The sequence below is a fragment of the Chelonia mydas genome, chromosome 1, assembly GCF_015237465.2.
Source record: "Chelonia mydas isolate rCheMyd1 chromosome 1, rCheMyd1.pri.v2, whole genome shotgun sequence".
NCBI lineage: Eukaryota > Metazoa > Chordata > Testudines > Cheloniidae > Chelonia > Chelonia mydas.
This window is the reverse complement of record NC_057849.1, coordinates 200,453,706-200,480,206: the sequence shown is the minus strand read 5'-3', so window position 1 is coordinate 200,480,206 and position 26,501 is coordinate 200,453,706. Positions and strand designations below refer to the sequence as shown.

Here is a 26,501-nt window from a genome sequence, read left to right as displayed (position 1 = left end):
GGGAGTCTGCCAGCCCCAGTGGGAGCCAGGGCTCTGGAAACTGGCAGGTTCCTGGCTTCACAGTGGCAGCCCAGGCAGAGCCATCATTTGCCATCTGGCCAGCAGGTTGGAATTATCATTGATTCTTCTATAGCGCTCTCCACCCAAAGATCTCCAAGCCTTATTCAAAATTGGGTCACTGTTGCCTGACTATCTACATGGTGTTAGTACTCTCCCCAGCCTGATATCTAACTAGCGCCTGTACAGAGCAGTTAGGGAAATAGTAACTGTTCGATTTTAGGTTTTCTGATTCCAAGTAGCCCCCAGAGAGAGCCCCAGCACAAGGAAGGCAGTACCCTGCCTAGCGGTAAGACTAAAAGCAGCCATGGTACTTGCCCAGCTCAGATTTCACCATAATGCCTTGAGCATCTGGGCTAGATGGGCACTGATTCCTCAGAGAATTCTGTTGTGCTGTTGTGGAGAAGAAGTTGCTGGATCTTATGTGTTCAGTACACCTAATGCACTCTTCTGTTTCTTACTAAGGTGCCTTACCACCACAGAGCGGGAACAGCATATCTTGGGACAGAGCCAGAGACTGAAGATGCTACAGTGACCAGGAAGCTGCGGGAGGCTGGAGCGATCATTATTGGGGTCTCAAACATGCATGAACTAGGGACTGGAACCACTGGCTGTAACCCCAACAGGTTAAACAAGTCACATGCACACTCCCCCATCCCCATTTTTTTGGTCATTTAGGTAAATTTAAAAACCCCTCAGTCACGTAACTCAGCTGTTGAACATTCTCACATCTCACCCGCACAGTGGCAAGGAGAGCATCTTAGCCATGTGAAGGTTTGAGTGCCTGACGGGTGGGGGGTCTGAATCGAGGCAGCAGGATGCCTAGCGAGTAGCGCAATATGCCTGGTGCGGGGGAAGCTAGGCTGCTTCTGAGACGTGATTTTGGTTCCTCCCCTGCCCTAAGGTGTGTCCAACCTTTTTGAGAGTCTACACTATCCTTTTATCTCCTTCAGATTCCATGGCACCACTAGGAACCCATACAACCCCCAGCATTTCGCTGGTGGCAGCTCCAGCGGATCAGCTGCTGCTGTGGCGGCAGGTGAGATGTACTGAACCCAGCCGGGGGAAAGGGCCACTTCAGAAGTTGCTGGAGCCTTTGGGGAAGATTCTGGGATGTGGCAGAAGTTTTGTGGGTGGGTGGAGAGAGGCCTGTGATAGATGCATCAGGGGTGTTTTAGGAGCCGGGCAGAGAACAGAAGATGGCAGAATCCAAGAGGAGGCACCTGGGAGCATGAATAAGCCAGCTGGAGGAAATAGGCTTTCCATGCAGTGCTTTGTCTGGTGTAGAAGCTGCTGGTTGTGGTTGGGCCTCTGTAAGGGGATTTGGAAGTCAGTGGGTATTGCCCTTCGTAGACATGGGTGCTTCAGATGTACCATATGCCCTCTCTTTCCTGTTAACGATGCTGGGAAAATGGTGTGGGAAGGGCTGTATACAGTCTTTATGGTCCCATGCAAAGACACATTTCTTTGTAGGTCTTTGCCCATTGGCTCTTGGCACTGACGGAGGCGGCTCTGTGAGGATTCCCGCTTCTTTCTGTGGTGTCGTGGGGCTGAAAGGTATTGCCCCTTTTACTTGGCTAGGGATCCTGCGTTTCCTTGGGGATGGTGGGAGCCCACACAAAGGCCAATACCCTCCTGAGCATGAAACTGTTCCCCAGCCGTCTGCAGGGTTGGGATGATAGGGTCAGTTCAGCGTGTGGCTGTAACAAACTGTGACAAGGCTTCGACTTCTGAGATCTCTTGTATTTCACTTGTGACTTTAAATTGTTGTTCAGAAACTTAGAGCTTGTGTGACCATGCATCTTACAGATTTTGATTAAAATGAAAATAATCATTTGCAGCCAAACGGGGACATACCAACTAAGCAGTAAACGTCTCCATGAGTCCAAATGACAATTGGGTCACTCTGTACTCCAGCCCCTCTTGTCTGCTAGCCCCGGCACAGTGACTTGCCCTGACTGAAAGAGCAGGAATAAGTAGATGTCCTTCTGAGCTGGAGAGTGGGGACTTGTTTTTTTTGGAGGGGAAGGGGTTAGAAGGGAAGGAAGCCACAGCAGGAGCCCCACTAGCTCTGGGTTCAGGGTCCAGAGGCATCTCTGACATGACATTGCTGGGCCCCATCCTGTTAAGGGTTTGGAATGTACACCATGAAAGTTGTCTCCCTCCACAAGCGTTGAATTTGCCCCTTCTTTCCTGTACTCCTCCAGGGAGGAGAGAACTAAGGGGGCAGAGAATCACCCAGTTGTAAGTCCATCTACCTCTGTTGGAGATCTTCTGCAAATACCCAGGATTGATTTACAGCCTGTAAATAAATCTTCCCCAACCTAGGAATTCTGTAGTTTTGAATAAGGTGGTCATCCCAGCCCTGTATCTCAAGTTAGGGCACCAGTTACCACTGGATTAGTAAACCCAAGTAAACTTGTACTCCTTTCTCACGTGGGGTGGGGGGCATGTGTAGCAGGTTATGGCAGAACTTGTCAGAAGTGGGTAGGGAATAGTGCTAAGTAGGAAGGCAGTGTTACTGGCAAATAAAGTTAAGCACGTGCATGAGTAGTCCTGTTGACCTCAGTGGGACTGCGTATGTGCTCAAAGTTAAGCATGTGCGTGTTTGCAGAAGGATCTTGGTTCCTAGTAGAAAGGTGGGGGTTAATCACTTCTGCTCTGTAAAGGCTCCCCAAGGATCTAGAGCTTGGTTTCCAGAATGTTAGTCCTACTTCCCCCTGAGCACATGCGCTACTGGTGCCTCCCCTAAAGTAAACTCTTCCCTAACTGAAAATTGGACTGGAGGCCAGACTTAGGAAAGCAGCCCTGCTGTGGGCCATCTGGGAGTGGCAGGATGGAACGTCCTACTGTAGGTCTCTTCCATCTCTTAAATGTTTGTGCCGTAATCAATGCTAGCTTCTAGCTGAAGCAAATCCTAAGCCAAAGATTCTTAGTGTCGTGTCTCCTTACCCCCCCCCCCCCCAACACACACCCCTTGTATTCTTTGGAATCTCCTCTGTGAAGGGTTCTGAACCTGATTGACTTGAGGGTATTTAGTCTCATCCCCTTGTAGGTTAATACTAGAGATGGACCTGAACCAAAACCCAGATCCCAAACAAGGAACTTTAGGAAGACTGGGTCTGCCGAGCTGCCCAGCACTGGTCTGTCCCCAGTTAATACTGTTTGTTCCTCCATCTGACCTCCATCTGTCTGTCTTGCTTGAAGGTACATTTGGGCGCATCAGTTGTCACGGCTGCCTTCCACTCTCCTACTCCACCGTCAGCCTTGGTAAGAGGGCTCTCGCGCCACCGCTGTGACTTCCCTGTGCTTGCACGTGTGTGAAGAACCACAGCAGTTGCAAGCCCCTGCATGAGAGTGCGTGTCACTGGGAGTGGGTGTGTCCTGTTCACCTCTTGTCATGTTTGTAACCATTTCATTTATTCTGGACAGGCCCCATTTGTACGTCAGTGACCGATGCAGCCATTGCGTTCAGCATCCTAGCTGAGCCAGATCCACTGTACCCATATGGTGAGTGAGCCTATGTCTCTCCGTTATCCCCCTTCTCCCTGCCTGCATCCCCCATGCTAATGACCGGTTAGATATCTCGCTGTGGGTAGGTCCCTGCCTGACGGGATCTTCTTGTTTGTCCCTTGCAGGACTACAGCAGCCAAAACCATCCCTGTCTGAAATCCTCACCCCTGACCTCAAGGGCTTAAAACTGGGAGTGAACTGGACATTTTTTAAGGTGCCTGTTGTCTCTTTTCTTTATGGTGCACTGTGTCAGCTGTCAGAGTTCCTTCAATTCAGCCATCCCCTCCCCTAGCCTGCCAGCTGAGGATTGATTGCCGAGGTCTTTCTCCTCGCTGCCCTTAGCACTACAACCTGGTCGGAAACTTCACAATGAAAATCTTTTTTGAGGGAAAACACGGTTCCGCTGAAATTGAAATTTTCCAGAAGAAAACACTGATTAGGATGAAACTTTGTACTTCACTGAAGCAGCATTTTGAACGGCAACATTTATTTTGTTTTGTTTTTTTAAACAGTTTTTAGCTTAAAATACCATGGCAGAAATGGAAATAACATTAGGAAAGGAAGCATTTCCGTTTGCATTATGCTTCTGAATTGACATTTGTGAGAACGCTTCATTCAGTGAAAAACTTCAGTATTTCAGCTTTTCACCCCAATTCGGGACAAAAACAAGCCTTGAAATATCGGGATTTCTCACAGGATGGAAATTCCATTTTCCAGCCAGCTTTACCCTGCGCCCACTGCCTGTCTCCAGAAGACTGCTGAGGTCGCATTCCTTCCACCCAAGCCAGACGAAGGGGGGCTGTATGCTACTGGGCTTGATGCTGCAAGGAAGGGTTCATGTGCTGTGTTAGCTGTGCCATGGCTCTATTTTCCTCCCACTCCTCCAGAGCAGCAAATGCAGGGCTGTGTGGTCTTGGAGCTGGGGCCCTCAAAATAGCCGTGGCGTGGGATGTGTTGGATTTACGCCCAAGACTGTGTTTCAAGGAGGAGAGGAGCATGTGGCCTTAATTTAGTGCTCAGGATGGTGGGGAGGCTGGTGTTGGATTCAGCCAGGGGGAAGAGGGGATGACAATTGATAAAGGCCTTTAGTTGGTTGGTTGGTTTTTTTTTTTTTTTTTTTTTTTTTTCTGTCTTGTCTTTCAGGCTTGTGATGCAGAAATTTTGAAAGTCTGCCAAAAAGGTAGAGCAAATGTTTCTCCATTTCTGATCGCTGCTCCCCCATGTCCCCATAAAAAGCTGCAGTAAAGGATCAAAAGGCGTCGGAGGCTCCACCCTGTGGCAGCCTGCAGCCTTGTTAGTTTGGAGAATAAATGTGTTGTCTATTGGGGGCAGCTGACCATCACTCAAACTGTATCATGTTCTCTTGTCTCTCACTTGAGGGGTGCTTCTGTTCGTGTAGCTCACGTTTGAGTTTTGGAATTGTAACCTTGGCTAACCTAGCGCCTGCTGGCTGGCTGTAGTGGCCATGGTGCCCTGAATAACCTTGATCTTGCTGGAGTTTTAAAGCTAAGTAGGTTTGGGCTTATTTAGTTCAAATGGGAGCCTTGCCCACTCCCCCACCATTGAAGCTGGCCTTCTAGGCTGCTTGTTCCTTTGCTGTTGGATAACCCAGCATATGCGCCACCATATTTACAATATAATTGTACAGACTTGTCTTCTGAAAGCCTTTCTAGGTTTGCATGGTCTGCTAGCCTAGTGTTAGTGCTTTGTTGCTTGGGAGATGTGGGCATGAGTCCTGCTCCCGTCAACCCACTATTTGGGACTTCCTAGACTACAGCAAAATCAGCAGTGCTGCAGGGATACTATTTTGGGGCGGGACGTCTTCTCAAATCTTGTAAACTAAGCAAGGATGGACCTTGTCAGTAGTGGAGGAGACACCTCACCATGGCCTGTGTAACATCAGAGTTTAGCTGCCGACCCATCTCCTCCGGAGTTTTTGTTGTCCTGAGTGCATTTATCCTGTCTGTTTCCAACTCCTATTGTGACTGTATATATAAATACTATTGCAGTGTCTCCCTGTAAATTTTGAATTCAGATTCTCCCTTGCAGTCCTCAGGACCCCCCTCTGCCTCATATCCGGCATTCAATACTTGGATGCCAAGATGACAGACTCCTTCAAAATACCAAAGAGTTTTTGCTTAATTAAATGCAGCATCAAGATTGAGTTTTAGCTACCCAGAAATCAGGAAATTCAGAGCTGTTTCCCACAGCAGATTTAAGCGTGCTCCCTTGTGTGTAGCCTCGAGATGTCTTTCGCTGTCATACATTGGGGGCAAATTGTCGGTATATTAATTAAAATGCACTCTGTGATGCGGTCTGAATGCATGAGGGACTCAAACTCCACCTACATTACTACAGGTTGGAAAGCAGGTCAGATGTTTTAATAATATTCAGCTCTTGTATAGCATTGTACAAACACCAATTCATATTTGAAATGTGTGCATGCCAGTGAGGTGGGTAAATTGCCTTATCCTCATTTTACAGATGGCAAAATTGAGGCTCAGATAGCTTGAGTGAATTGTCATGGTCCCGTAGTGAGGCTGCAGCAGTCAGGGACAGAGTTCGAGTCCCAACTCCTCATTCCATGTCTGTAACCAACATACATGCAAACACTTAGTGCCCACTCAATTTGCAGCATTGTGTTGATTTAGTCTTTGACTTCAATTTCACGTTGTCCTTTCTGAATGCTCTTTGGATGAGAGCCTCCGACTAGTAAAATTGATAGCAACCTCACGCTAGTCTAGCATTGTTCATCCCAGCAGATCTGGAAGCACTTTGCAAAGTCAGGGAAGCATTATGATGTCCTTTTTACAGACTGTGTAACTGAGCTGCAAGCAACTTACCCACGATGTAGTAAGCCAGTGGCAGAGTTGAGAGCAGACCCTTGAGTCCTCACCCCTGGGCTCGCTCTGTCATGTGGGTAGCTGTGATCTAGTGGACAAAAGGCCTGCAGTTTTTTCCTGTAACTAGATGCAGCCAGGTGTGTTATTGCCCATGTGCTGTGTGATCATATGAGTAAAGAGCCTCTTGTCATGTGTGAGATTAAATCTCGGCCATCTCACTGTAGCCTTCTGAACAAGAGGAATAGTGCATTCCTTTTGCTCCTCCTGCTTCGTGCTCAGCTGTAGAGCACCTGCAGGCTTTAGGTGCCTCTGTGGTGGATGTGCCCCTGTCGGAGATGGAGGAGGTGCGGGTGGCACATGTGATCTGCATTCTCAGCGAGATGAGGGATTACCTGCAGCCTGACTTCAACGCCCACTTCCAGCAAATGGTAAGCGGCAGATGTTAGCATCAGCCTTGCTTGTATCAAGCCATCTGTGTCAGTCACTACTACACATGAGTGGATGGGCTCATGGTGTGTGGGATCTGGGGCTTTCTCAGCCTTTGCCCTGCATGGGAGTGGAAACCAGCTGGAGTGTGCAGCCCTCACCCACAGTTCCTTTGTGTTTCAGAATCTGGAGACTCGGCTCAACCTTGCTCTGGCTTCCCAGTTCACAGCTCTGGATTATATTAAGGTGAGGAGCATGCTGTGGAAGAGGGGGAGAAGGCAGGCAAAGAAGAAGGCTTCTCCCAGCCTGGTGAGGTGGTGTGGAGGAGACAGCCCACTTGGGAGCTCTCTGCACCCAGGTAGAGAGCCATGGAGAGACGTTACCCAGCAGTGCTGTCCTCTGCATGAGAACCGATGTAAGCTTAGAGGGGCCCAGATGGGGAGGAGTCATTTGGTCTCATCCTCTTGCATAGGGTCCGATCAGTGAGTCTGTGGTGGTGCTGGCTCTTTATCAGGGAAGGAGGCTGTGACCCCCGGTGACAGAGATAGGCACTACTAGAGGACTCTGTACATTCTGTAAATTGGTGCCTTCTTGGTACATCCCACCTTTGCACTGATACCAGCTCCTTCTCTTTGCAGGCAAATCGGCAGAGGACTCGGAGCATGAGCTTTTTGCGAGAGATCTTCGCCAACGTGAACTGTATCCTCACCCCAGGTATCTGCTCTGTGGGCTGGGCATGGGATTTACTGTGGCCTGGAGTGAGACTCTTGGCATAAATGTGCACATATGTTCGATGCACTTGGCTTCCCGGGATAATGTTGAATCCATTTGAACTTGCAAAATTATACCTTTTATACCTACTGTGAGTCAAACATCCTTACTTTGCTCTGCCCCAGCTCTAAGGAAATGTGACTTTAAAATTGCTTTGCAGACCTGCTCCCTGTATGTTCCACAGTCAGAACTTCTCATTTTGCTGGCTAAAATAGGAATTGTAATACTCCTGTTAACTGAGCTGTGCTGGCTCTGCAGGGCTACAAGGGAGGGAGTAGGAACCAATGAAGTGAGCTGTAGCTCACGAAAGCTTATGCTCAAATTGGTTAGTCTCTAAGGTGCCACAAGTACTCGTTTTCTTTTTGCGAATACAGACTAACACGGCTGCTACTCTGAAACCTATTCTCTGTTGTGCATCATCAAAAAACTCCTTTTCTAGTTGGAAAGTTGTTCCTGATGATGCACAAACCAAAAAGAACTTGGCTTGACTCCAGGGATGAGGTAGAGCAAACGCGTGCCTTAAGGGAGGCCCAAGGGGGCTGAACTGTGCCTGCAGGAGATGGTGATTGTTGGTTGCCTGTTTCTCTCATGCAGCCACTGCTTGCACTGCCCCAAGAATCCACGACTCTGACCTCTTGACTGGGAACAATGACGTTCTAACGACACTTCGGACCATGAGGTGAGAACTCTGCTGTTTGCGCTGGGCAGTAAAATGTGTTTGTGGTCAGGCTGTATGGAGAATGCTGGGGAAGCTCACAGCTGCTCCGTCCCTGCCTCTGCCACCTGCAGTGGCTACAGGAGCACTGGCTGTTGAGCAAGAGAGATCACAGCTGCTCCAGTTTCTGCCTCTTCACATAGAAATGACTTCACTGCAGTCCCAACAGTGAGCGTGCAGGTGACTTTTCCCCACTCTCTTGCAGATACATGCAGCTTGGAAACTTCACAGGCATCCCGGGTCTGGTGGTGCCAGTTGGGTACACTGCCACTGGGCTTCCCATCAGCTTTCAGGTAAACACTTACACCCTTGCTAATGCTAGTATGAGAATTGCCCAGACCACACTGCTCTGCAGGTAGACGGGTGTCTAGTGCTGGGTCCCCATAGCCAGCTTATAAAGTGGGTGGAATTTGGTGCCTAAAAATCTAAGCTTCTGGTCTTGTCAATAGACCTAATACAGATCTATGTATCCTGGGTCACCAGGAGAATGCGAGCCCAGGGGCCAGCGGAAAACACTGGATCCCCCTTCACTTCCCCATGTCCTCCTCGATTGTTCTCCTGGGGTCTGTCTCTCTCCCATTCCCGTTGCTTCCTCTCCCTTTGCTCTCTTGTTCCCACCTTCGTTGCGCCCTTTATTTGTCTCTAGCGCAGTGAGGTGCCCCAACTTTTCCTGTCATGCCCCCCCCTTACCAGTAATGGATCTGTACACGCTCTCACTCCTTTACTGCACAGTCCACTCAGCAGAGGAGCTTGGGCTGAAGGCAGGGATGGGGGAGGAGCTGGGGCTAGAGGTGGAGCTGGCCTGGGGTCAGAGAGCGTGAGGGCAGAGCTGGGCTGGGAGCGGAACGGGGCGGAGCCAAGCTGGGACTGGGGCCAGAGCTGGGCTAGGCGGGGTGCTCCTTCACCACTACCATGGAGGCTGGCCTGAGCCCTACCACATGGCCCCCCCAAACGTTCCTGTCACCCCACAGTTTGGGGACGACTGTTCTAGCGCCTTCCCCACTGAAATGAGCGACTGCTGTCTGGGGGATATATAGGGGTGCCCTTCTAAAACTTGACAACGAAGGATGGCCCACTGATTAGGGCTCTAGCCTAGGACTTGGGAGACCAAAGTTTAATTCCCTGCTGTGCCACAGACTTCCCTTGGCCAGGTCCCGTAGCCTCGCAATGCCTCAGGTCCCCATCTGTGACGATGGCGTTAATAGCACTGCCCTAGCTCCCAGGGGTGTCGGGAGGATAAATACATTACAGAATGTGAGGTGCTCAGCTACTACAGTGGTGGGGGCCACATAAGTACCTTTGCTAGATGGATTTGTGGCCATGCTTCCAAGAGTCCCGCTGTGGATTCTGTTTCTGTTGTCTTGGGTGGAGCGAGGGGGAAAAGACCGTGACAGGAGGGAGCAGAGATGGTTGAGCGAAGATAAACTTTTAGTCTAGACATGAAGCTGTACAGGGTCTGCTTCCCCATTCCAATCTGCACAATAGGGATTTGCCTCAGCAGAGCAGGGGGCAGCTCTGCATATTATTTACAGTACATGCCTGTTCCTCTGAATGGCCTGGGGTACATCCCAAACTTGCAGATAACCAGGTGTTGGGAGAAACAGAAATGCTGTTAAGTAAGATAGGGCTAGCTGGGAACACCCTGCACATTCAGGTAAGCAGGAATTTTGGGATCAAGGGAATTTGGATAACTGGAATTACACTCTGCTGTTATTCGTACTGGGGTCGCACCTAGGAGCCCCTGTCAGGAACCAGGACTCCACTGTACGGGATGCTGTACAAACACTGAACAGAAAGATGGTCCCTGCCCCAAAGAGCTGACTGTCATGTGCTGGAGGGCTCCTGAAACCAGTGGGAACAGTGTCCCTTGGCATTAGCATGGGTGTCTTCAGACAGATCATCTAGCAACTTTCCAACTCATGCTGCTCAAAACAAGAAACTGCTGGAGGCTCTAGCCTCATCGCAGTCAACTGCAGCCTGCTGCTTTGGCTGGCTGGTTGTCTGTGACTACAGGTCCCCCCCGGCCCTCCCCACCCCAAAAGAAAACCGAGAGAACCCATCACAGTGCTTGCGAGAGGAGGAGGAGGAAGCGGAAGCTAGGATTTGGAATCAAGTGGGGAGCCATTCTGAGGCAGTGGTGGGAGGACGTGCCGTGGGCTGCAGATGGCGTAGGCTAGCTGGTATTCGGTGCCTTTTAGCCTGGTAAGGCGGCAGCGCCAGCTGGGGTTCTCAGCCAGGGCTGCAGTCTAATCCCTGCCCCATGTTAACAGCAGGCTTGTACCTTGTGGTGGTTCTTCATGTTGCTTCCTCCCGCTAAATTGCTTCCACCCCCACTGTTCCTTAGCTCCTTGCCCATCTACACCTGTTCCTGTCCAGCCTCTCTGAACCCCATGCCAGTGGCCCCCTGCTGCGTTGTGAAAGTGCTTCCATTCTGCTTCTGTTCTGAGGATGGGCAGGCACATGGAGGACAGGCCAGAGAGAAGGGTGGTTCCTGGTATGGGGTTGGCAGCGCCCAGGCAAGACTAGCTGCAAGGAGGAGTTCCTGCTGGACCCTATTTCCCATCCATAGGGTCTCGCTCTTTCAGAGGCCTCGCACCAGAAGCACACACTTGACCCGCCAGCCTGAGCATCATCCCTAGTTCGCCAGTCACAGTCCCATCTGACTCGGGCACAGGCCGAGTTCCTGACCTGCCTTCCCCTACTTAGCAAATCCACCTTCTGAGCCATTCATGTAAAAGGTCCTCGGGCTTCAAAGCCTCACACACAAGGGGGTGTGGGAACTCCTGCATCCCAAGGGAGGTCAGAAGCACGGGGACAGCTAGGAAGGCATCATGGTGCATGGAAACTGGGGCTACGGGAAGGGACAGTCTTTGGGAAAGAGCTGGATGTGGCCCTGTAATTGTTACCTCCAGCAGACAACTGCAACACCTAGGGCCAGCCCTGCTCCCAGCAGCCACAAGCCTACTTTCCTCCAGGGACCACCCAGTTTCTTAAGAAGCCAGTCATCCCCCCAGAAGAGGGCATCCTCTGTCTGTTTCAGCCTGTCCCTCCAGAAAGCTCTCCTACCTCGGTAGACTTCAATGCTCCCATTTTTCTCCCCACATGTCCCTGGTGGTGGTAGCCTTTCAGTGTTGGGACCTGTGATTCCCAGGTGTCATCCAGCTGGGTGCTAGCTAGATTCCAGAGGCTTCAGCAGGATCCTGACCCCGTTGCTGAGAGGGTTACAAGATTATTCATTGTCTGTGCTATTCCTGCTGGTGAAGCCACCCCTCGGGCTTTCTTACCAAGCAGTGCTCTAAAGCCCTGCGGGTGACGGTGACTGTCTCTTCCACTCGCAGGTCATGGCAAAGTGGTGGGACGAGGCCGTTCTTTTCCGGGTTGGCCTGAAGCTGGAGCAGTTCCGTGACATGACCAGGAAGCCGGCCATTTATTACGACATCCTTGCATGATGGGAGCCTCAGAAAGGAGATGCTATGATTGTTCTGGTCTGATCCGACTGAGTGTTACTGGGGAAGGGAGTAGCTGCTTTTTATGTTGATCTCAACATGGGGCGGTGGCAGAAGCAGGGCTGTTTATGTAGTGGAATAGTAGTTTGTTCTAGGATGATATTTATTCCCAGCCAGGGTCAACGCTGCCGTCAGGTGCAGGGGCTGTAAGAGGATACCAGTCTATATATGGACATGGGGCTAATGGATGGGTGCAGAAACGCCCATTTATTTTTGTAGTTAGGTTAGGTTTGAGGTGTTACATGGCTAGGACCAGCCAGGGACACGCTCAGCACGACCTCCTCCACATGGGCTGCACTAGTAAAAATCAGCTATGGGTACTCAGCTCCCACAGCCTTCCATGGGAGGTGGGAGAACTTCCCTGGCCCAGTGCAGCCCATGGTCCTTGAGTAAATCCTTTTGCCCTAGTTATACTATAGAAAGGAGGAATGAAACACTGCACTTTCCTGTGTGTTGTGCTTTCTGTTTTGTTTGGGCAGGGGGTGATCTTTGGGTGGGGGAGGAGTTTTTACACTCAGGATAATGTAATAGGATCTGTCTGCTCCTGGAGCAAGTAGGTGGTGCATATGAAATGTCGTCACAGGACCAGTCTCTCTTGCAGTGTATGTGATAACTAGAGAAACTAAACACAACTCTGCAGGAACATAGGAAAGTGAAGTCTTTTAAAGCTACTTTTAGATTTTTCCTGCTTTGCCCCCTCTGCTGGCAGCATAACTTGGCATTCATTGTTAGTGTGGGTTTTCCCTGGGAAACTGGGCAATGTTAGGAACTGAGCCCTTCCTAGAGCCTGAGGTTGGGGTGCACAGAACTGCAGAAGCCCAACAAGCACGTCTAACTGCAGCACAGCAGTAGGTAAGAGAAGGGACAGAACTACCCAGCCCTTATGACCTAACAGCCAGCGCCTCCTGCTAAGCCACTCGCTAAAGAGGAGCCGTCAAAGCACTGCAAGGGGAACTAAACTCTGGAACAAGGAGATGGCAGCTGTCCCTGTCTAGGAAGGATTTTTACTGGTCCACCCTGTCATACATCAAAAAAGCACACAAAGTGAACCCTGTTTACCACATTCAGTCACTGTTCTTGTTTCCATGAAGGAGCTAGGCCCTAAGGCCAGGCCTGGCCATTGATCACAGCCTATAGGAAAACCACCTGCCTTTAATCTCTCATCGGTGCCTACCTCCTCTACCCCCCGGGATGGCTTGAGGCTTGTGCCTGCCCATTCCTGCACTAGTGCATTCAGCTTAGTCACTTTATCAGAGCAAGAAAAGGCCTAGCACTAAATCTGAGTAGGTGGTAGGGCTTCCAGCTGAGAGACTAAAGAGACCAGGCTCCTTATTTACCCTCGTCCCTAACACTGGCCACAGATGCACTTAATAGAGGGAAACTCCTGGATTCATTCAATATATTCTTCCTGCTACACCCTCACTTCCAGAAGGTTTTAAATGTAAAGTTGTTTGCAGAAGCTGCTGCTGTGCCAGAGTAGGACAAGAGCCATGCTCCCATTCCCCTGACTAGGAAAGGTGGAGCTTTCACTGCAGTTAGCCCAGGGAAGTTTTGTTTAAAAAAAAACAAAAAAAAAAAACCCTCAATCCATTTTCATCTTCGAAAGGATTAAGACTGTGGGTTTCATGGCATTCAAATGGAAAAGCACCACACTGGACCCTATTGTCTCATCTGTCTTCAGTTCCTGCTGGGAAACATCAGCAGTCACTGCTAATTGCTAGCCTCATTGGCAGTTGGAGATAGTGAAACAGCGTTGGGTCTCTGACTGTTTTTCAGTTCCTCTTTACTGTAACTACCTAGCTAAGCAATGAGAACTAGACTCTGGTATCTTCTGCTGGAGAGCAACTGCCTTATCACTGATCGAGTACTTTCCCTACTGTAACTTTAATTCTAGTTTGGTACATTTCTGTGGAGGGGCTGCAAGTGTATGTGTATTGCCTAAAGGCACCAGGAGACTTCACCAGAATGTCCTGCATTGGGATGGTTGTGGATGATGTATTTTCACTCAAATAAACAAGTTTGTTCTTTTAAGTCTGCTCTTTGTAGGTGACTGAGGGTCCCTAGTTTCAGTGGTCACAGATGTAACCTCAAGAGGTTGCTGTGAAGAGGGGTGGGGGGGAGGGGTGTTGGAAACATATGTGCTCTAATTCAAATTCATGTACAGAATGTCCTGATACCCCAGTGATGGGAACCTTCTAAAGGCATATTATAAACTACCAGCAGCACCTGTGGGGCAGATGGGACCTAAACTGCTTCAAGTCTGCTCTGGTGCCATTGAAGTTCAAGACCTGGTTTGAGTTTGGCCCATTCTCTAAACCAGGGGAACTCCTCTTCTGCTCTGAAGAGGAAAAATCAAACCTGTTGATGTGGAGGGGCTCACATCCCTTCAGCCTAGGGTGACCAGATGTCCTGCTTTTATAGGGACAGTCCTGATTTTTGGGTCTTTTTCTTATGTAGGGTCCTATTTCCCCCCCCCCCCATGCTGTCCCAGTTTTTCACACTTGCTGTCTGGTCACCCTACCTCAGCCTCTAGAAGAAAATGAAGCACAGGAGCCTTTGCAAGTGGCCACTGACTGAGGGCTAGATTCACAGTGTGATTTAGATGCCTAACTGCCACTTTAAGTACTTAAAATCCAAAATTTAGATCCTCAAAAGCCTCACTCCTAACCTTGTCGGTGCCCAAATTCCCCTGGCATCTAAAAATCTGTGCACAGCTTCCTCAATCTGGGCACCAGAGCCCCAGGAGGCTCCTCAAACCAGGTATTATCCCACCTGGCTTGATTGCATGGCCTCATATAGTAGGTGGGCAGGAACTTGGGCCTCCTGTGTCCCAGAGGAGTGCTCCAGATAGGCTTGGGAAATTAGACTTCTATTGGTAAATCTCAATTTCACTAACACACACACACTGATTAAAAAAAATACTTCCAGTGATGAGAACTGTAATTTAGATAGGCAAAGTAAGAAAAATCTCTTGAATTTAGCAGTTTGATTGAAGGCTGTTTACTCTATTTTGACAGGTGCTGTTGACAATTTGTGTGAACACCTAAAAGCTTCAACTTTCTGAATCAACAGCAACTCTTATTAAATAATTGTCTGACACCCCCCATAATTTTGCACAACTCTGAAAATGTAAATAGATAAAAGTGCTTAAAAAAAAACAATCACTATTATCCAGTGACATTGTAAAAAGAAAAAAATAAAAATCCAGTGGTGTCAACCCTACTTGTTAAGCACTAGCATCACTCATTCCCTGGCCTTACTGACCAGTCCATTGTTTGTACAAAGTGGTATGGCATCAACAGGGAGTATGGCAAGAGACCAACAGCATAAAATCCCAGATGTGCGAGATGTAGGTTCAAATCCCTACTCCCCATCAGGCAGAGGGAGATACTGAACCTGGGTCTCCCCCATCCCAGTTAAGTGCTCTTACCCCAGGGCTAATATGGCACCACTATCACTGTTTTTTGTGATGAGCTAGACACTTTAAAGGAGAAGGATCATGATGAGAAGGAGGTGCTTCCCTCCAACCTGGAAAGAGGTGCTCATGTCCCTTTGCGATGGCTACTGTTTCAGCTTGCTGCCTCTCATGGATCCCATTTTTGGGCACCTAATGCAGGGCTGTGGATTCTAATAGGCACCCGAGCACCTGTTAGGCAGTGCAATGCTGAATTTAAGTTCCTTTGTGGATTTAGTCCTAGCTTCTGTGCTAAGCCCTGGCACCAACCTTGACCTGCTAGAGCAAAATGCTTTTTCTCTTTCTGTCACCAGAGGGGCATGCATGTCCCAGAGCACCATGTGCCTGTGCACAAGGCTCTTGGTGCTAAGCAGTCAGAGGAAATCCTCTGGAAATCCCCTGGTTTTAGTTCCCTTTGTTGATTAGTCTCCACGACTGGGTTTGTTCACACTTCCATAGTAGGAGACAAGTCCTCTACCTGGTAACAGACTCCTCCTGCTCCCCAAGACAGGGCTTAAGAGACAGTGGCGGTGCAATTGTGTGAGCAAAGCAGACACAGTGACCACACGCACAAGCCTGTTGCTTCACATAACTGTATGTATGGATATAGATAATACGGTATATACACACTGATTTTATAGATATATATAAAATAACACCTTGTTTATAAAGCGACATTTAATTGCCACTTGCCCCCTTCCCACCCCACAAAACAATAGTATACAAAATATAAAATATCTTAAATATTTATAAACAGCGCAAGAAAAAAATAGAACTGTACGAAAATAGGTTTTCTGAGATTCCCTCCCCTTCCCCCCCACCCCTTGGTGCATCTGGCAGGTTAATGTGCCTTGAGTCCATAGCTGTTGAGGGGGTAAGAGTAGGCCCTGCCCAATACTATCCGGTCCCGAAGGAGCTTAAATAAGACATAGTAATTGCAGAAGAGGATGAGGGCCATGGAGAGGGTGTGGTTCCACTTCTCCGAGCGCAGCAGGGAGTACAGCTGGTAGCAGACGACGCTGCCTTCGATGAGGATAAGCAGGTTGAGCAGCCGTAATGGACGGTGAAAGAGGAACTGCAGGGGGGAAAAGAAAAATCAGCATATTTGTGGTTTGCTCTGGTAAAGAAGCCAACAGAGTATTTTTGTAGCAGTTGTAGGGCCTCGGGCATTGGGGTAAATACTCTGTAATGTCCAGATCAGCTGCTAGCCGGCAACCAAGAAAAATGCCCTGGCAATCTGGATTCCCTGCTTTGGAACGTGTTACTGTGCGAGGCAACAATGCTACAGCGATTCTGGAGAATGGCTAAGGGGCACGTACTGCTGCTCTGGATTTGACACTGCTTTCTGGTTAGCTGAACACTGAGTGGAAAGCCCCTCTCTCCAGAACCAGCAGAAGGAATTACCCAGGGCTGAAATCCCTTCCCCCCCTCCCCACACACCCTGACTGATAGGAGAGTTCACTCTCTGTGGCTCATTCAATCGTTGGCCTTTTTGCTGTGACTGCCAACAAGAGTGCCCATTTGGGACACAGCCACTTCACTCCTAGGAGCTGAACTGAGATTCACCAGTGTATTAAACACAGGCCCTAAACACATGCATACGAACCTAGGTGCACACTGCAATGGACAATACAGGCTCCATCTCTCCCTCCCACTCTGCCCTCAAAGTACCAGAGCAACTCTGCATTTCAATTCTTTTGCCATTTTCAACTTTCAGGGCAGCAGCAGCTGCCGCCGGGCCACATCTAGAATTAAATGTCTGCAAAACTACAGGGGGGAATATATTTAAAACAAAACTACTTGAACCGAGAGAAAAGAAAATAAAGGGGACCTATAGTTAGGAAAGAAAGCCAGGCCTTCTGGGGACTCAAACTAAAAGCAGTCCAACCACCTTAAGTCTCATTCTTCGCTAGTCACTATCCTGCAGTTGTTTCAGTAAGAGGTTTAGCACCAAGAGTGCAACAAATCGATGAAGTAGGTGTTCATGGCAGAAATGGAGCTCTGTATCGAGTGCCAGTCTGCAATGCACATTAGAAAACTTTAGAGGGCCCTGAGGTGAAGAGCAGGAAATTAAGAAAAAGGGGGGACCAGGCCCTGGCTTTGCTGGATTAAAGAATCCAATTTATTCCTTCCGCCTGACTTTCAATTCAGTCTCATCTCCACCTGCTCTGCTGCAGCAGTGCTCAACCCCCCCTCCCACTCCCCCTCCCAGGAGGACATATCAGGAGAAGAGATACTTGCATAAAAGCGGGCGTGGGAGACGTCTGAAGGCACTGCTACATTATAAGGCCCTACTGCCTTGTACAGGCATCGACTGTGCCGCACCAGCACGCCCTGTGGCCAGATCGTACTTTCTGACCAGCTGAGGAGAAAAAGAAAGACGTGCCATTAGCCTACAGGAGGCAGCGGGTGGTGATGGGAGCAGTGGGGTTGGGGGGGGGTGTTCCCTTGATCAGCTCACGAGCTCATGTCTCATGAGAGAATTTCAGTGCACCTGCCAAAAGCAGGTAAGTATCATTATTCCTTTCAGGGAAACAGAGACATGGAGTGGTGACAAGATCACAGACTGAGTCTAAGACGAAGTCAGGAATAAGACCAAGCAGAGCCCCATTAATAAGGATAAGATGTCACAGATTCTGTGACTTCCAAAGACCTCCATGACATTTTCCACCTCAGCCCCGGGGCAGCAGGGCCGGAGCTCTCGGCCTTCAGGGGACCCCCCACCAGCTCCCAGCCATGCAGCTCCAAGCCGCCGCAGGCAGCGGGAGGACCCTGGAGCCCTGAGCGAGCAGGTGCTGGGCCTCCCCACAGCAGGGCTTGGGCTCTCATCCTCCTCCCCAGGCTTCAGTTGTCCCCTGTCAGCCCTCCCCGCCACGGTATTTTTAATAAAAGTCAGACAGGGTCATGGGCTTCCATGAATGTATTGCCCACAACCTGTCTGTGACTTTCTCTGAAACGTGACAAAATCTTAACCTTACCCATTACCACAAGGCCCAAATGGCTCCCACCACAAGAACCTTGTATTAGCGTCAGTGGGGCTGTTAGGCAAACATCCAACCACCCGGCCGGTGTGAACTAACTGCTCTGGGTGGTTGCAAGAGTGACAGAGAGTTCCAGGGGAACAAGAGCCAGTGCTGCCAGGGCACTGCCACGAGGAAGCTGACAGCGCTCAGAGGGTGGGCAGTGCTGGCCCTGGCAGCGCGGACAGAGCAGAACAGCCATGACCTTTCCATCTAATACTAGGAAGAATGGAGACGCTTCCTCAGTGTAAACCCAGCAGGCAAAGAACAGCCACATCTTAGAATGCCCTTGTTTAATGGGGAGAGCGCACTGACCCCTCCCGGCCTGCACTTACATGTGCTGTGGGGCGTTGCTGTATGAGCCGTGTTCTAGCTTCTGCCACTTGCCCAGGTGGGCGGCTGATCTGTGCAGCAGGTCGCAGTACTTGGGGGGCAGCAGCTGCGTAGTGAGCATAACGAAGGCGTTGATCCACACCATGATGAGGTGCTCACAGGACCAGCGCATGTCGTAGTACTGGGTGCTCTGCAAGAGACCGGATGGGAGGTTAGCGCCGCTGGCATGTCACAGCAGAGAGCATAGGGGGGTGCTGTGTACAACCAGCAGACCAGCTCCATACTTCACAGGCATGCACTGCCAGGCCAGTGAGTTCGGAGGGTTACCACCTAGGAGACACCTCAGAGTTCCTTCTCCTGGGCCTAGAGGAGAATGGGCAGGGGATGATGCAGCCTGTGATGTACTTGTGCATCTCCTCCCCCAGCAGCTGATACCAGAAGGGTAGCTGAGCCATGGAGTGTACATGGACCAGGGTTGTTCCATGGATTGTGGAGCCCTTTCCCTTGATTGCAGCAGATTAATGATCAGACAATCTTAACAAGCTCCAGTCACACAACAATGGACAACAGAAACTGGGTTGACTGTGAAAGTCCCCGATTTCTTAGTTAATAGACACTGAGCCTGGCACAATTTAGAGAACCAAAACACAGCCCTGGCACCAACACTTCAGATCTTTGGTTCAGGTCCAGACTTCCCTGCTGGCCCTGTTCTACAACAGGTTGAACCAAAACAGATCCGAACACATACACCCCAACCTTTGGCAAAACTTGGGAGGTGAACATGGCAGCTAGTGCCCACTTGTGGCACGACCACAGTTATCTGTCGGTCTGGGGAAGAGAATGGGGGTTAGTAAACAGGGGGAGGGGACCACGGGTGCATCACGTGTATGGCAATACCTATCCGCCAACCAGGAGCGGTACTAGTGCATTCCAGATGCAGCCACACTCCACCATCCAGGCTGCCAAAAGGGGAGACAGAAAAAAGGGGATTAACCAGTAATCTGGCACGTCAACGATTTCGTGCAAATCTGAGGAGGCAGCAGCGACGAGGGGGAGAGCTGGGGAGAGCGCCGGAGGTGGACAACAGCTACCTTCACGAAGCACAGCGGCAGGAAGGCCACATAGTAGGCACTGAAGAGGGAGTTGAAGAGAACCTCCTTGATCCTGCGGTTGAAGTCCGCTTTCAGGCACTCCACCTCATTGCGGATGAGGTCTGGGGAGAGGGGGCAACTGTGGGTGGGGATGGCCGTAGGGTTATTGAACTGTTCTTTCAGGGACTCCCGCAGGAGCGATAGGAAGTCTTTGGGTTTGACCAGGCTGCCTATGCCCGAGGTCCCGTCATCCACCATCTGATCCTGCACCAGGTAGCTGCAGTCCGTTGGGAGGGGCTGCGCTCTGCTGTCTTGGTGGAAGCAGCAAAGGGGAACGTAGACACCGAACCTGTGGGAAAGGAGGGTGAGATGGCTGCTGACCACACGCGAGACCAAGGGCCATCACTGAACAGACACAAGCACACTCCAGGGAGAAACTCCACGGAAGCCAGCGCTGTCTGGTACTCAGAGCCCAATGGTCTCCTCCCTGTAAGAAACGGAGCCTCTGCGTGGCACAGAGTTGTCTCTCGAAAATTCTTGGCTAGCAGATCCGTGAGCCCACCTACAGGCTTCTGAGGTTCAATAAACCCACTTACTACTAATAGTACATCCACCACTTCTCTCCATGGCGCCAGAGCTAATGGCTCTCCTCTCCTTCAGACACCTCCTCCCCCACACACTCCTACCCAACTGGAGTTCAGAAGCTCCTCTAACCACACACCCCTCCAACATGGGTCACACGTCAGCAGTTTTTCTCTGTACAACATTCCCAACATAGCTGAGGCCACGCATTTCCCACCTCCGCTGGGGCTCATGGCCCTGTCCTTTCCCCAAGGTAAGGGCAATACTCACGGGTAGCCCAAGAAGAGGAGGTTGAGCACAGAATGGCTGCGGAAGAGATTGACCAGAGTCCAGCAGAGCACCCAACCGCACAGCGTGAGCAGCACCAGGCGCGCCATAATCAGTGCCATGTAGTGAATCACTGACGTTGCGCCCACCTGAGAGGCCTGCAAATTCAAAACCCAGAAGAAAGAATTACATAGTGCCATGGTATGACTATGTAGCAGGCACTTGAGGGGGAGAAAGAGGGTCAGCAGGATTCCAGCTGGAAGTGGAGTGACTGCTGCCCTCTTCCCCAGGAACAGAGATGGCGAGGGGTGTTGGGAGGTAGCTCTTCGAGCCCATTCGTTGGTTGGGACAATCCAAAATAATAGTGACTACTTAGAGCCCAGCCTGAACCCACTGCAAGTGACAAGCCAGCACGTCCCTGCAGCCCGCAGCTTCCCGCAGCTCCCATTGGCCAGGAACAGCGAACTGCAGTCACTGGGAGCTGCGGGGGGCCATGCCTGCGGATGGTCAACATCAACAAAATGTCTCGCGGCCCGCCAGCTGGTTATCCTGATGGGCCACATGCGGAAGGTTGAGGACCCCTGTGCTAGGTTACTCCTAGAATAGGGGCTTTTAAAGTTGAACTGCAAAGTAGGGAACAAATATTTTGTTAGCCTTTTATTGCTCCATGATGACGAGACAACTGTTGCATCTTGAACATTCTTTCCCCCTACTCAAGTATATTTACAGACTGCAGTCTTGCAAAGAGAAGATGCATTCAAGATTACAATAAAGGAATTATCTGTGGTCTCTGAAGAGGTCAGAGCAGACTACATTAAGAAAAAATTCTTAGGAGTCAGCAATTGAGCAGGCCATATAAGAGATGCCTCAGCAAGGGGTTTCAAGGCCCCATTATCACAGAAATCCAAGAACGGTCTAGGGGAGGCATTACTGAGGACGATATCTTAAGTGGAAATGATAGAACTCAGAGACGGAGAAGAGCTTTTGAGGTGCCACTTAATCCAGTCTCCTGATGAACAGGGCAGGATTGCTCCCTACTGTACGTTTTCCAGTGCTTTGTCTGTCCCAGCTTTAACTATCCCAGTGGCTAGAGCTTCCAACGCTTACTTGTCTTTTCACTTGCAAAACTGTTGGCGGCCCAAGTGATCTTTCCCAGCCCAAACTTGGACCACTTCTGCCCTCAAATACACAGACACAAATTCTCAGTGAAATCAAGGAATGCTGTGCTCCTGGGAGGCTTCTGAAAAGCAACCAGAGCTGAAGAAGAGCAGGTCTACCAGCTACGCACGCTTCCTATTTCACTAACTTCTCAGCCTTTATTTTATACCCATTTTAGCCATGACTTTGAACTCCCTCGAATCTCTGACATTTCCCTTGTCTGGAAATCTCTTATTTTCCCCTCTAGAATATCATCAGAATTTAGCCTTGGCTAAGCAACCTATTCTTTCCTTCACTGCCTCAACTATTGCAATTCCCTTCGCTGCTCCTCCCAAATGCCAGCAGCCAGATGACTCCCACAGAGGAAGTGAGACCATTTCACCTCCTTCCAGTTCTCAAAGAGAGAACACAAAGGCCAGGATGCTCCTGAATGCTACAGGGCAGGTGGGAGCCAGGGAGCAGAGCACACCCCAGAGGTAAAGGGGGAGTTCCATGGGCACCATCAAAGCAGCGTGCTCAGCTCTTCACAGCCATACTGAGGTGTTGGACATTTGGGCTGTTCCTCCCCACACATGAATTCACTCAGCTCACTAAAGACCTCTCTAGGACAAGTATCTAGACGTGGTAGAGGAAGCAACTGCAGAATGTTACCTCGGAGATGAGGGCCCACACCAGCCTCCGTGCCAGCATCACCGTGATGAACGCTGCCAGGTGGTAATCAATGAGGTGAAAATTCTAAAGGAGGAAAAAGAAAAGGTTTTCACCAGGAGAAGGCACCAGTGAAACCTACCTGGCTGGGGTGGGGCTGCTCGGCTGGCTGGAGTGGGCAGAACCAGGAGCTCAGATGAGCAAGCATCAAGTCTGCCAGTTGTGGGGGGAAGAGAAGCTAGCAAATTTGTCACACCGGATCCCCCCGGGGAGTGAGGAAGCAAGACATGCACCATACACAGGTCCCGCCTCCCTTAACAACTACAGCTTAGAAAGAAAACCCTGAGCCAAAGACAGATCTATAGTTCATAGCATCTTGAGGAGCACTGCGCACAAATTCTCTTGGAAAGGTAACATTACCAACCAGAAAAGGGGTTTCCAAAATGCAGTTCCCAGAACAAGGCAGCCTGCCTTGTTCTTTAGGCAGCAATAGGGGCTGTGGAGACTACAAGTTCCAGCAGGCAATACTCCAGCTTGATTTGAGAACTGTCATCTCCACAGGCCACAGCTCTGTATTAAAGTTAGCAGCAGCTGCAGTAGTATCAAATTAGATACAGCTTTTGGGGTCCTTGGAAACTGCCAGTACAGCTGTCCAACGGGCTAAGCCTGGGTGCCACTGAACTTTGTGTCTGGTACCTGGAAGTTCCTCGAATGAATGAGAACATTTGGCTTCTGATAGGGGCAGAGATGAGATAACAAAGGTAGATTTCACAGAGAAGATCTAAGACAGAACATTCTTTCTTCACAGATAAGAGTGATCAGGCCTGTACTGTAGCTGAATTTCAAACAAACCGTGAAATAATTTCATTGCCAATAATGTTTATAGGTATGAATACTGAGAGATCAAATCAAAACCTCATGCTTCAAAGAAGGATTACCGCCCACCCCATATGCAGTACTGCTTAACCGGCTAAGTGCATTCTGAGGAGGTCTGTCCAATTTGGAAGCATCAGGCATAAGCCACCACCCAAAGGCAGGATGCTCATCTTGCTGGGCCAACCCAGTGTGACTCAGGAAGGCAATGTTGGTGCTTAAGGCCTACATTAAACTCAGGAGAGCTGAAGTCAGTGGAGATCCTCAGCTGTTGTATATCAGTGTATCTCCTGTATCTATTCCTAACTCTGCTGCTGATTTGCTCTGTGACTCTTATAGAAATTCCAGCTATCTTCTTCACTTGGTTTCTGTTGGTCTCAGTTGGTTTTGACTACAGGAGTAGCCACTCCACAAGCCAGGAGTCTAACAGACCCTTTGCTCCATTCCAAAACCAAGGTGTGGACTAGAACTGGTAAATATCAGATCAACATTTTCATCTACAATTTCCACTAAGGGACCTTGCAGGTCAACTAAGGGACTAAGTCTCTTCACCTCTATAACCCTACCGGATTGGCAGATTGTGGGGCTTATTTCACTCATTTATGTCAAATGCTCATCGATCTCTCGATTGAAGGAGCCACGAGGAGAAGCTACGTAATGAGGAGACACGGGCTCTCTGAGGATGGGTGTGATGCTCTGTACCTCAGGAGAACACCCTGCACCATAGGCACTGACTCCGTGGGTGCTCCAGGGTTGGAGCACCCATGGGGAAAAATTGGTGGGTGCTCAGCATCTACTGGCAGCTCCCCACTGTGCCCCCCCCGCCCAGCTCACCTCCGCCTCCTCCCCTGAAGACTCTGGCGCCGCTCCGCTTCTCCCCCTTCCCTCCCTCCGAGGCTTGCCGCGAATCAGCTGTTTCACGCACGGCAAGCCTGTGAGGGAGGGGGGAGAAGCTGAGCGGTGGCACGCTCGGGGGAGGAGGCGGAGCAGAGGTGAGCTGGGGAAGGGAGCGGTTCCTCTGCACCCCCCGCCCCCAAGCTCACCTCTGCTTCCTACAGCCCTCCCCGCGCCCTGCCCCCAGCTCACCTCCGCCTCCTCCCCTGATCGCGCTGCCACTCCGCTTCTCCCCCTCCCAGGCCTGCCGCGTGCAAGCCTGGGAGGGAGGGTGGTGGAGGGGAAATGCGGCGCGCCCAGGGGAGGAGGCAGGGGTGGGGATTTGGGGAAGGGGTTGGAGTGGGGCCGGGGTTGGGGGAGGGCCGGGGGGTGGGGGGGAGAGTGGGGCGCGAGCACCCACCAGTGCCAGCTAAAGTCGGCGCCTATGCCCTGCACCCCCATGTTCATCCTTATAATACAATTGTGTGGTATCCAATGCAAAGTTTGTCATGTTGGATGTCTTCGGAAGGCTCATGATGCACTGAGCATTATTGTTGAAGTAATGTTATAGGTTGTAATTTCATGTATGTAGTTATGAGGCTGAAAATGTGTCCTCATGGCTTAAAACAAGCCCAGGCAAAACTCTCCAGGAGCAGAGGGGCAGTTCACACCGCATCAGGGCATGTATGGGACAAACCCAGCCCAGCCTCACAGGAACAAAGGACACTTGCCTAGGCAGCAACAAAAGAATCTGTTGGACTCTCAGGTGAGTCACCCCCATTCCCTTGGTCAGTTTGGGACTACAACGAGGTAATGCTCACCAGACTATGAAGGGTGGGAGGGGTTTGGAGGGGGGGAAGCCAAGAGGGAAGAACAAACATGATAAAAGGGAGAGACGTTTGCCATGCTCTCTCTCTTCCACCTCCATCTACAGACACCACCACCAAGGGACTGAAGAGCTGATCAAAGGGGAGAGCCTGGCTGAAGGGCAACCAGCCAGCCTGTGGTGAGAAGCATCTACATTTGAAAGGGCACTGTAAGTGTTAAGATCAGCTTAGAATGTGTTTTGCTTTTATTTCCTTTGACCAAATCAGACTTGTTGTGCTTTGACTTATCACTTAAAATCTATCTTTTGTAATTAATAAATTTGTTGGTTTATTCTACCTGAAGCAGCGTGTTTGGTTTGAAGCATGTCAGAGACTCCCCTTGGGATAACAAACCTGGTATATATCAATTTCTTTGCTAAACTGACGAACTCATACAAGCTTGTAGCATCCAGCGGACATAACTGTACACTGCAAGATGGAGGTTCCTAGGGTTGTGTCTGGGACCGGAGATATTGGCTAGCGTCATTTGGTTGCACAATCCAAGCAGAAGTCGGCCAAAAGTGCTCACTCAAGTAGCTGGGAGCAGTTTACATGCCTGAGGCTGTGCGTGAACAGCCCGGGAGTGGGGGTTCTCACAGCAGAGCATGGTAAGGCTGGCTCCCAGAGTCGAGGATTGGAGTGACCTAGCAGATCACCGGTCCAGATAACACCAGGGGAACGTCACAATGGGGAACTCACCAGAGAGGTGCAGGAGGCAGGGTGATTGTAGGGATACCACCAGACAGTCTTGTAGATATTGATGTACTGAATAAAGAGCGCCACTAGCAGGTAGACGAAGAAGAGGAATTCAAAGAGAAGGCTCCCGTCCAGTGGCAGGTCAGGGATCCGGCAGTGACGCACAGGCTCTGGGGTGATCAGGGCCGTTATGGGAGGAGCTGAGAGGCTGATAGCACTACCATTCCTGAAACAGACAGACGCCATTAATTGTAGGGTCAGCATCCTGTGCTGCCTCAAGCTGCCTCCCTAAGGTTTCAGGGTGATTACTGAATGGTGCGGGGGGCATGGGATTAAGGAAAGCAGAACCCTGCTGACCAGAGTTTGCATCATTCACACATCTGGCACAGGGAAAGTAGATGCTCCCTGCTCATCTTAACACAGTCAACACCCTTCCCTGGCCTCTTCCATAGATGCCTCTCAGCTTCTCCAGGATTATAATAACCATTTCACAGAGGAGGACTAAGGCATAAAGAAGAGAAGTTACTTCCCCAACCTCATACCCTAGTGGCAGCGCATCTCCCCTTATACACACTTCTGTTCTAGCTTTCCACCCACCCTGCAGCAGAGGGAGAATCACGCCTATGCTCTGACACATTACAGTGATTCCCCAGTGGCACTGCAGAGAACAGAGCGGAACGGGCTAGGAGTCCACAGTTCTAGCATTCATGGCCCCCAATCTTGCTGCTGGGGAAACAGATGAGAACTGTGCCTTCCTAATCTCTATCACTCTGTCCTTTCTAGTGACACGGGGGAATGCTATGCTTGTG

At 50.2% G+C, this 26,501-nt stretch overlaps 2 protein-coding genes across 9 annotated transcripts in view; one reads left to right on the top strand and one right to left on the bottom strand.

The window, feature by feature from the left end:
* The window catches only part of LOC102946106 (fatty acid amide hydrolase), a 29,838-nt gene extending 15,976 nt beyond the window's left edge, over positions 1 to 13,862 (top strand). For all 3 annotated transcript variants that reach the window (XM_037909324.2, XM_037909337.2, XM_037909333.2), the window contains 13 exons: positions 523 to 683; positions 1,011 to 1,096; positions 1,531 to 1,614; positions 3,265 to 3,327; positions 3,490 to 3,567; positions 3,696 to 3,784; positions 4,714 to 4,750; positions 6,693 to 6,841; positions 7,023 to 7,085; positions 7,478 to 7,553; positions 8,205 to 8,289; positions 8,531 to 8,618; positions 11,664 to 13,862. In XM_037909324.2, the coding sequence (XP_037765252.1) occupies positions 523 to 683; positions 1,011 to 1,096; positions 1,531 to 1,614; positions 3,265 to 3,327; positions 3,490 to 3,567; positions 3,696 to 3,784; positions 4,714 to 4,750; positions 6,693 to 6,841; positions 7,023 to 7,085; positions 7,478 to 7,553; positions 8,205 to 8,289; positions 8,531 to 8,618; positions 11,664 to 11,774 (1,170 nt within the window). In that variant the 3' untranslated portion in view covers positions 11,775 to 13,862. The remainder of the gene's footprint in view (positions 1 to 522; positions 684 to 1,010; positions 1,097 to 1,530; positions 1,615 to 3,264; positions 3,328 to 3,489; positions 3,568 to 3,695; positions 3,785 to 4,713; positions 4,751 to 6,692; positions 6,842 to 7,022; positions 7,086 to 7,477; positions 7,554 to 8,204; positions 8,290 to 8,530; positions 8,619 to 11,663) is intronic.
* Positions 13,863 to 15,862: 2,000 nt separating this feature from the next.
* TMEM39A (transmembrane protein 39A) overlaps positions 15,863 to 26,501 on the bottom strand; it is a 30,642-nt gene continuing 20,003 nt past the window's right edge. For 5 of the 6 annotated variants that reach the window (XM_037909294.2, XM_037909299.2, XM_037909287.2 and 2 more), the window contains 7 exons: positions 25,696 to 25,918; positions 22,388 to 22,471; positions 20,582 to 20,736; positions 19,730 to 20,078; positions 18,641 to 18,828; positions 17,527 to 17,647; positions 15,863 to 16,360 (listed from right to left, as the gene is read on the bottom strand). In XM_037909294.2, coding sequence (XP_037765222.1) covers positions 16,127 to 16,360; positions 17,527 to 17,647; positions 18,641 to 18,828; positions 19,730 to 20,078; positions 20,582 to 20,736; positions 22,388 to 22,471; positions 25,696 to 25,918 — 1,354 coding nt within the window. In that variant the 3' untranslated portion in view covers positions 15,863 to 16,126. The remainder of the gene's footprint in view (positions 16,361 to 17,526; positions 17,648 to 18,640; positions 18,829 to 19,729; positions 20,079 to 20,581; positions 20,737 to 22,387; positions 22,472 to 25,695; positions 25,919 to 26,501) is intronic. The other variant, XM_043538707.1, reaches the window with a different exon arrangement.